The 10474-nt window shown below is 35.9% G+C and overlaps 1 protein-coding gene across 2 annotated transcripts in view; it reads right to left on the bottom strand.

Moving 5' to 3' along the window:
* LOC124167793 (ribosomal protein S6 kinase delta-1) overlaps positions 1-10474 on the bottom strand; it is a 30450-nt gene continuing 19976 nt past the window's right edge. For both annotated transcript variants that reach the window (XM_046545818.1, XM_046545819.1), the window contains 6 exons: positions 10322-10455; positions 8036-9077; positions 6881-7083; positions 6041-6251; positions 5279-5374; positions 1-2409 (listed from right to left, as the gene is read on the bottom strand). In XM_046545818.1, coding sequence (XP_046401774.1) covers positions 2272-2409; positions 5279-5374; positions 6041-6251; positions 6881-7083; positions 8036-9077; positions 10322-10455 — 1824 coding nt within the window. In that variant the 3' untranslated portion in view covers positions 1-2271. The remainder of the gene's footprint in view (positions 2410-5278; positions 5375-6040; positions 6252-6880; positions 7084-8035; positions 9078-10321; positions 10456-10474) is intronic.

The following is a 10474-nucleotide window of genomic DNA, read 5'->3' as shown; positions in this document are numbered from 1 at the left end:
TTCAGGGAGAGCATATCATGTATTTCAAAGTTGGCAATGTAAATTGAAGGCATAAGCCATTAGCAAAAGGGACAGTACAGATATATTTCAGAGTAATATCTGGAATGTCATCTTAGACCCACACTATAATTCCAGGTCTAACAGAAATGATGAAATAAGAGAGTTATTTTGCCAAACATATACATATGTATAAACAAATTAGTTTCTTTTTCCTAAACAAGAATGGACTTCATTAAAGGTGGCTAGCAGAGTCATACGTTGACGTAGATGCAGGGTGCTACTCTTCAATCCGCAAAAACCGGTTTTTACATTTTAGACTCCTTCAGTACCAAAAACATCAACTACTCAACACTATAAGCTTTCCCTGTACATTCATTCATGTGGATCTAGGTCAGAGGAAACAAAATCATTGGAAAGCCAGAGTATAACAGATTTCTGGATTTGAATTGCTCCATAAGATCTATTAAATTAGCATCAACTGAGCATCATGTTTCACACCCCTCAATTTACCTCACCTTGAAAGATATACTACGACCACTTACAAAAAGTTTTACATCGTATATAGCATGGGAAAATTTCAACAATGAACAAATAGATATTCCATCCAATAGTTTTTCTGGTGGGAGGTCAATCACAGGGTTAAGGTTTTGAATACCATTATATTAGAAAAACCTGATAGTACACTTGATAAATGCATATTGTAATTAGCTGAAGCAGCACCAGCTGAATGGATGGAATCCATTAACCATGCAAAATTACCCTCTGGATCGCAAAGACACTATGATTATTTTAATAATGATGTTCAAGGTCACATTACTACGCATTACATGGGTAGGAGGGAATAATTAGAGAGATTCTATAATAAGTACGAACAACCTTTATTACATTAAAATAACAAAAATATTAAAATGCCACTTCAAAACACAAGTACATAAATACATGGAAATGAAAATGGTAACTTAAGGACAGTATTTACATACATGAAACAGAAATAACTTTCATTTTTACTAACATACGTTCACAAAGAAAGAGATCATGAATGGTATACTAGCTCTCCAAGAATATCTAACAGTGTGAATAAACATTATGGTTAACATTTTCAGATAACAACTCTACATAAAACTAGCATATACGACAACAGAGTTCAGTACATACACACCCTGCTAGGACCAACAATGACTAGATTTGATATGCTTAGAAAAAACTCAGCCTTGATTAGATATACATACTTCAAACAACTGGTATTCAACAATGAAGCCACTATCTATTCAAATGCAAGTTGGAAATGTAATCAGAAATACTTAATGTTAATTCATTACACATGAAAAAGGCTAAAAAAATCACAACTTTCTCTTGGATCCCAAGGCAGTATCTTTTGGGCAAATCATATTCACTAACGGAATTATCAATTAAATTAAAATAATGACTTTCAACAGAAATTGGTTTTAATTTTAAAATCTATTCATTAACTCACATCCATGTGGTACAACTAACTACCTATAAGACACCACATACGTCTTTTTTTGACAATCTTATTTTTGGCGAGTAGATGGATATATAAATAAAGATATTAAAAATTCAGTCTTAAATGCACAATATGTCAAAATAATAACAAGAGAATGATTTTAACTTAGCCAAATATATGAGAAGCACAAGAGTAAAATTGTTGGCACATGGTGAACTACAGCATCATAACTGCGTACGATACTTAATGACATAATTTCTTATGATCAACAGAAAAAAATATCCTATAAAGTCAAGGTAGAAAAATTATTAACTAAACACTTTAAATGCAATATTAAGTGTTCAGTATAAAATTTTTGTCCACTGCCAAAATGCATCAAATCTATCTATTCTAATTACAAGCACTTCATATAACAACAAGCTTAAGTAAAATAGATTTTTTAAATTTTATCGTGAAAGTAATATCAACCGGAAGTCAATATTTCCTTGAGATGTATCCTTAGGCACAACTGACTTATAGGCTTTCAGAGAATGTTACTAGTCAAGATAACTTTCAGAAATACCTCATAGATTATCTTTCATAATAATGCACACACCCATTCAATGGAGTGATTAAACTTTTTGTGAAAGCTCTTATACTGGGAAAGTTGCCATCATAGATAGCACTTGGTGAATGAAATTCATGAATTAGCCACCAAGTTGAGAATAAATAAAAATACATACTATGACATTCTTCGAATGGCTTCCCTTTCACTTTGCACAAAGTATAAAGGGAGCGATCCACAACAATGGAAATTAGCACACTGGTTAAGAAGAGCTGGAAGACAAGAGACCAGCAGATTTCACCGCCTGCCAATCAACTCCTTGGAAGAAGGGATGGGCCTTGAGGTTCTCAATGCCATTGATGCCAGACCCCAATCTTTCAAGTGGATCAGGCCTCAGCAACTGTTTCACCGAGAAAAGTAAATAGGTACTTATCCATTCAACTGCATTACAAAATATCTTCATTTAGATGACCTTTATGCATCGCAACACGTACTGGCAAACAAATTTTCACCATCAAAAAAATGGACAGAACCAGTGGCGTAGCCAGGAATTTTGTTCAGGGGGAGTCCAAAACCAGGGGAAAAATAAAAAAAAACCGGGCACTAAGTAAAGGGTTTTAAAATAATTTTAACACATTTCATAATCGAAAAAACTTAATTTGTTAAAGCAACATTTTGTAAATTCCTGATTTTTCAATATTTTGCTTTCTTTTATGAAGGACAATAATTGTGTTTTTATATTTGGGGGGGGGGGGGGGGGGAGGGGTCCGGACCCCCCGGATGCCCCTCCTGGCTATTCCATTGGACGGAACAGAATGTTTCATTTACTGCAAAGACTATTCAAATATTTTTTTCATATTTTATATGCATATTTTCTATATTTCACTCAGCAAAGCTTCTGGAGGCAAGGTTGCTAGATTCGGTCAGAAATTGATACAAAATTATACATGACATAACGTTGCATCTAACTTGTCAGATGAGCCTTGTCATTAGTGAGACTATATTGATGCATAAAGACATTTGCAACATTGATTGAGTGAACAAAACTATCTCATTGGAACATTAATGCATTAATGTGGTTTCATAAAATGCATAACTGGACAATGAAAAGCGTTGCGCAGTCAGCATCAAGAGCCTACATAATAATAATGACTTTATTTCGCTTGGTTAGCAAGTAAAATAGAAATCATCAAAAGGAGAAAAAAAACAAAAGTGATTCATAAAGACAATGATACATAATAGCAAACAGCATTGTTTAAATAGCAGAAAAAACACAACAGGACTCAGTAAATAAAAACAAATATGTACAATAGGTTCAAGTATGACAACAGTCACTCTTAGATACCATGAATTCAGAAACACAATAATATGCTTTTTCAAGGAGTAAAATTCTTTACACGGTTTTAGACCTTCTTTCTCTTCCTAACCGATCCATTCGAGGTCAACAAAGCCTTGAATACATTCTCTAACAAATGTTCTTCAGGATTTGATGAAATTACCATCCCTATCTTGAAGGCTGTCAAAGATTATATGTATTTGTGACCCCCTAGCTCACATAATTAATGTTACCTTTTGATGAAGGTCATTTCCCAAACTACCTGAAATCAGCATATGCTAACCCTATCCACAAAAAAGGTCCTCGTGCTGACCGTAACAATTACCGGCCAATATCAGTGCTTCCTAGTCTTTCCAGAATTTTTCTCAATCGTCTCAGAAACATTCATAAGTCATTCCAGCTTTTAATCCAAGTCCAGCATGGCTTCCTAGCAAGGAAATCCACCACCACTGCTACATTTCAGCTACTTAGCCGTATCCACATGGCCCTTGATAGTAGAAATGCTACACTAGGGATTTTCTATGATCTTACAATCATACAAATTTAGGAGGAGTCTAATTTCTGGGTCATAGCCCCAGTCCCTGACCCTTCCAATGGGGCACTGCATGTAAAAAAACCTCCCAAACGAACTCCTCTAATTATGAAAACTCCATACAAGGAACAGAATTCCCACTCTAATTAAATATGTAATAAAATTCACGGTTTTTCCAGGTTTTCAATGACTGATTTCGTCAAATTCACAGATTGTTGTCAAGCCATTTCAGGAAGAAATAATGATCACATAACAATCACCGGCCGCAGTTTAACTAAAAATTTAACAAACACAGTAAAGCCGGGAATGCAAACGCAGCAATGAAAGTGCCCTCATGACAATGCCTATTGTTAGCAAAATTTAAGGCTGGCTAAAGGTTGCGGGTGGGAAAATGGAGGGTGGCAGGTTAGTGAAGAAGTGTGTGATTTTTTTCCAGAGTTGATGAACCCTTTGGTAACCGGTCTTCCAATCACAGGCTTGATGTCAATGAGTCGTCATGGCACACAGACCAATAATTGTGCTTCGAATGTAAATGTGCAAATAAATGCGTGGACAGTGTCTGTGACTGACTTACCTTGAAACATGATCGAAATAAGGATTTTTCTTTTTATCTGTCAATAATAGTCCCATAATCAAGTTTGAGAGATTTTCAAGGTTTTTTTTAATACGAAATTCACGGCTTTTTCCAGGTTCTTTCATGGTGGACAAAATTTACGGATTATTCACGGTTTTAAGGTTGAGTGGAACCCAGATGAAGTCATTGATTGGACCCAAAAAACAAAAAGTGTGACTCTTCATTGAATTTTCGAAAAAAAAATCATATTTAGGGTTTACTAATAATTTTCTCTATTAATATTGACATAGAAAGCAGGGAGTAAACCCAGAGCAGAGGGAACTGTATCTTAACTGCTCTGCTTTGAGCTTTACTTTCTGTGGCACCTTGGCGGTATGCCATACCTCTCAGCAATAATGCATCTGAGGTCTGGTGTGCCTAGACAAGTAGATCAGGTGATGAAACCACACACATATAATGCGATTTAGGGACTTCTTGCCGGTGAATAACTTAACAGAGTCAAATTATAGAATAACAATAACAGCGACATCTGAAGTAAATATGGAAACCAGAGAAAGGGAATACATATTTATTTTCTCCAGTAATTATCGTTAATGTTATAGCCTGAAGGATTTTATGTTGGGCTCGGAGTAATCTTTGCCCATCAACCACTAAAATTGTAACTTTTTTTCTTTTATCTGTAAAAATTGTAAATGTTATATCACTTCATTTATTTGTAACTATTACTTTAATTATTTACTTTATTTTGACGACTTCCAATGTCACCGGAACATGTGATCTCTAGGAACAATAAAAATTATTATTATTATTATTATTAATGAACTCACCTCTGTCAGTAAAGACTTGGCTTCAGGTGAAATGAATTCAGGAATGTTGAGGATTGAATGACTGTGTATGCCTCCAGGATGACAGGAAAGGAGAGTCTGAAAAAATTAATTAATTTATATTTCATTATTAAGGTATTCTACTGATTAAGGTAGGTTTGCTTGAAGTATTAAAGAAGTATCATGGCTATCTGTCCCCTCCCTTCATAGACTGTAATCTTCAATTCACAATGAGGACTACTCCCTTGCATTCTATCTAAAAATCCTATTCTCTTCATCCTTCAACCTAGTTCACCCAACAATCTACCCTCTAACACTGTTTTCAACTAATCTGAAGTAGAAAATTAAAGTAGCCTCAGGCCCTTAAATGTCTTTGGACAGACCTGCCAGTCAACACAATATGTATACCACAATAACCAAAGTTGCAATGAAACAGAAGATTAATGGTAACCAGAGCTGATGAAGAATTAGCAGCTCAATTTATGGATGTAATGGAAGAGTACCTCAAAGGGAAGCCATTCATTATTATTACATTAAGTTTATTAATGGTGATAGCTCAATATTTTTCGTAGAATAAAGAAATACATAAAGTACAAAAGCACAATTTTTCTCAAAATTTAATTGTTTACCAGCCAACCTGAGAACTTCATGTTCAAATTCTAGGACCACAGCTGAGCTACAATGCTACGTAACATGGATTCCTGCTTTCTTTCGATGGATTAAAATATTTGAGAAGCAATTATGTAGAATAAAATTATACATCACCTTCCCAGTCAGCAGTTCAAAAATTATTGCACCAAAGCTCCACCAATCCGCAGATGCAGAGCACCCAAAAATACTGTTCACTTCAGGGGCAGCATACAGGCATTCTGCAGCTGAGCTATCCACTAAAACGTCCACACCATGCCAATGACACATGAAGGTCAGAATTATATGCCCATTGTCACCAAGTAAAATGTTATCGGGTCTCAAATCCCTAAAAAGAACATAAGAACAAATATTAGCCAAAACAAGATTATTTTATAGATACATACATACATCAGCACACTAAATGAGGTGCACATCTACCAATGTGATCTCAAACTTCAACCACCAATGGAACACATAGATCACCATGCTCAGCCACTTTGTTATAATTGCTGCAATGCAAATATTAAGGCAAAAACTAATAGCAAAAAATCATGAGATACTATCCGCTCCTAACATGTCATTTTAAAGCAATTGAGAAGAAAAAGTATTCTATAGTATTTTCAAATGCATTTTATTAATATCTAACATTTCAAAAAAAGTAACTAAAACTCCACCAAACACTAGTGCCATTAACCACGTTCTAAACAAAACATTATCTTTCAACTTGACACCCAACCACTTTGCTAATTCTCTTCCTACAATTAAAAATCCTCTCAATTATTTCAAAATGAATGACAGCTGATTTTACACATCAAACAGTTAATAGCAAATTCTCAAAATATGTTTCCTCCAGAAAGTCTTCCACACAGCTACTGCTATTTTTCTTTCAATTTCTAACTAGCCATCTCAACATATTCTAGCCACTAATGGCATGGGGAGGGCTAATGATAAACGGTTTCAACAAACATTACTTACATGCATACTATATCTGATTCATGAAGTGCTTCCAATGCCACCAGAAGCTCAGATGCCCAAGCACGCGATAGACTCTCAGGGAGCTTTGGTCTTTGGCTGTTACCAGAGGACTGAAAAAACCTGGACCGCATGCTTATTCCGACATTGGTACCACCAAGCTCGAGACTACTTGAGGCCGTTTTCATCCTACCCTCGAAAATATCCTAAAAAAAATAATAACTCATTTAAATCAACACTTAAATATACATGTAAGCTTACAGGATGAGGGTATGTAAACAAGAAATGGATGTCTAAGTAGATGGTAATCTTTTCCAGACACAGCATCACGTCTAACCAGATCAACATTCTCCTTCAGACTTCAGCTTGTTTATTAATTAATGCTTTGCAACCAAGGAGATAAAGGTCATCCTCAAGACCTATAATGTAATTCAGGAATTCTCAATCATACAACAATGTTTCTGAGTCATGTAAGAATGAAGTATTAATACAGTGAGATTGCTATTCCTCAATTTTTTACATTGATAAGAGAATTTCAAATGGTTCGGTACTATTGAAGAGCCTTTGAATGGTGAAGTACAATATTAAGCAATATGTTTGCAATTACTTCAATTGGTGAAGCTTGACTAATACATGTAGCAGCTGAGAAAGACTAATGGACAATCAAAAGTGTGTATGCAATAAATTATGTTACCACAGATGTTAAGAATCTGGAGAGCTACCAGATGACTTCGAGAACAGCCAATACCAAATATGGCAAGGGCTGAGAAATGTATGATACCCAGAAACTCCAGTCTAAAGTCACATTGTTGCTCAGACTATAGCAAGAGGAAATGAAGGAAAAATCAAATCACTCTGCAAATCAGTTAGGATTTGGAAGAATAGAGGAACAAGGGAGGCATTAGTATATTAGCAATAGGCCTGAAAGAGCTATCAAATAAAGTGACCCACATGAAATAATGACTGTAATAAGCCCTCAAGAACTTGAGATGGTATTTGATGATTTATAATGCCATAATATGCACACCATGAATGCAATGAAAAATGCTAATAAAATGGAGCAAGATAATACATAACATAGGATATATATATGTTAAACTGAGAAATAAGGAGGCTGGCTTCTCTCTTTTTAAAACTCACAAACTTTGTGAAACTCACCCCACAGCTGTACCTCCGTTCCAGCCGAGTCCTCGATAAGCTTGCCTTTCTTCTTCCCCAAGAATTCCTCCGCTCTCTCACTTTTCTGGATGCTGAGACAAATGTCGAAGAATCAACAGATTTGCACTTCACAATAGCTAGAGGACGGGATTTCTCCGAACTTGCAGGAGCACTTCTCAGCTCAACATCATTGTCGCAAACGTTCCCACCAACAGCAGCACTCAAATCCAACGCATCACTTGCTTGCTCATCGACCTTAATGTTTTGATTGCTGTCACTCTTCAGCAAGCCACTAACATTGTCCACAACCCCAGTGCTTGCCCCCGTAACGTCAATCGTGGCAGTCACTTTCTCACTCTTCTGCAAAGTTTCATTCACAGACTCTAAAAGTTTTTGCGCATTTTGGACGAGGTCTGTTGTCTGAAGGTTCTCAAGATTTCTCCAAGATACGGTCGGATCAGGAATGTACCTGCTGACTAAATTTGACACGTAGCCATTACTTTGACCTATCTGGACACACTTCCCTACAGTTAATGTTTCAGAATTCACATTTGTTGCACTCGTCGCTTCCTTTGCACAGTAAGAGATTTCAGGTTTCACATTTGAATTTGACAGCTTTTGAGAAAAGTTCATTCTAATCTGAGTATCTCCATTCTTCCTTGGACCATCATCTAAAGGCCCAGTTGGACTTATCCTTGGGGGTATTTTATTCAAACATGGGCCTCTTTGGAAATCTTTCACAGCCAGTGATGTGTAATCTCTTATCAGTTCCATGTAACTTTCATCAATGTCACTGTTAGAATCTCCTGACTCGAGAGCAGTGGCTATTTCATGGACAACACTAGCTGGAAACCTTGAAATTGGCTGGCATTGCTTTGAGATCATATTGGTTCCTGATTCATTTCCTGTCTCAGTATTTTTAGATGAGCTATTGGAATCGATTAGTTTTTGGCCCATGTAAGCATTTTTACCCATTCCTTTAATAGGAGTTTTCTGGGCAGATTGGAAATAAGAGCTTATGTGGTCCCATAGTTTTCCACCACTGCAAATAAAATAATCAACAAATGTTATTTCTTGTAATGATTCAGGTCAATCTGCATTAACATGTATTATAAAAACGTAAGGACACAAGCTTTCGTGCATTGTGTCACCTGAATTCTCAAGAATGTACAAAATATGAGGGCAGTTTTTTTCCAAACTTCAATCACTCAGCATAAACGCCATACAAGCAATAGGCAGATAGTGTGCACAGTAGGAATTTAAGTGTCTTCCGTACCACACACTGTCATTTTTGGGCATAAGATGTGAGTCTGAGCTGAGTAAAAGTCACACAAAATGGGCACCTCCATTGATTCTCCCCCCCAAGTGCTCACTGTGGGGTAGAATCCACAAATATTGCCTCATCTGGTTCAGGATAAAAATGTGTGAGACTACAAGCCCTTGGTGTTTTAGCCTCGAAAGGGGAATATGACACTGAGGGGAATAAGCGTTTATACTGGTAAAGAATAAAACCAAGCGGAATATTACAGTTTTTCATTCCAAACCAAAAAAAGACATCTTCAGCTTTGAAATGCCTTCAACTTTATTAGGATTAAAAAAATATTTTAATCATATGTGGCTGGAGATTAGACATGTTTAAAATTTGACGCACCCAAAACAAAGAAACAATCACAACAATGAATCCACAAGAAATCAACAAGCAAACCAAAAAAATTCAGACAAATTTCAATTTTGTCAAAGGGTATGGCAAAAAGAAGCAGCAAGTTTGCATAATTATTTGCTATTAAATAATTCTAATTATTCACTTTGTCCACTATCTATGGCCCAATGGGAGGTGAAAAAAACTGCCACCATATGTTGCTGAATAATGATAAGAGTTTTGTCATTAGGAGCCAACTGTATCTGAATTCTTCATCAAAAAATTGGTGGTTTTTCAAGAATGAAACATGAACAGCCAACTAAATATTTAATAGATTCTCGGTCATAATTAAAATTAGATAAGAATTGTGCTCAGGAAATTCTTATGAGGTGCTTCAAACCTCATGAAAAATGAAGTTACTCAACATTGTGCAGTTTTAAAAATGGATCTGCAAAAACATATATACATGAATATTAAGAAAGAAGAGGATACTGCTTTAATGGGAGCTAAGCACCTCCAGAGAAAGAATTACCTATTCATTCAAAAATTACAGGCTAATGATCCGTCACTAACTTGCTCTTTCTGAAAACAAATGAAAATTGGTACATAAGACGTAATACATATTGGCTAAGGATCAAAATATTTACCCAGCATGTTGCAACACCAGTAACACAGAATTATCAGTTTCAAAATATTTGTACAGCTTCACCATGTAAGGAACATTTTGAGGAATGGAAGTGGGTTTGGTGTTATTCACAGGGCATGATGACTTATGTAGCACCTAAGAGAAAAAGTTGCCA

The sequence above is a fragment of the Ischnura elegans genome, chromosome 11, assembly GCF_921293095.1.
Source record: "Ischnura elegans chromosome 11, ioIscEleg1.1, whole genome shotgun sequence".
In the NCBI taxonomy this organism is placed as follows: domain Eukaryota; kingdom Metazoa; phylum Arthropoda; class Insecta; order Odonata; family Coenagrionidae; genus Ischnura; species Ischnura elegans.
This window is presented reverse-complemented; position numbering and strand designations above follow the sequence as displayed.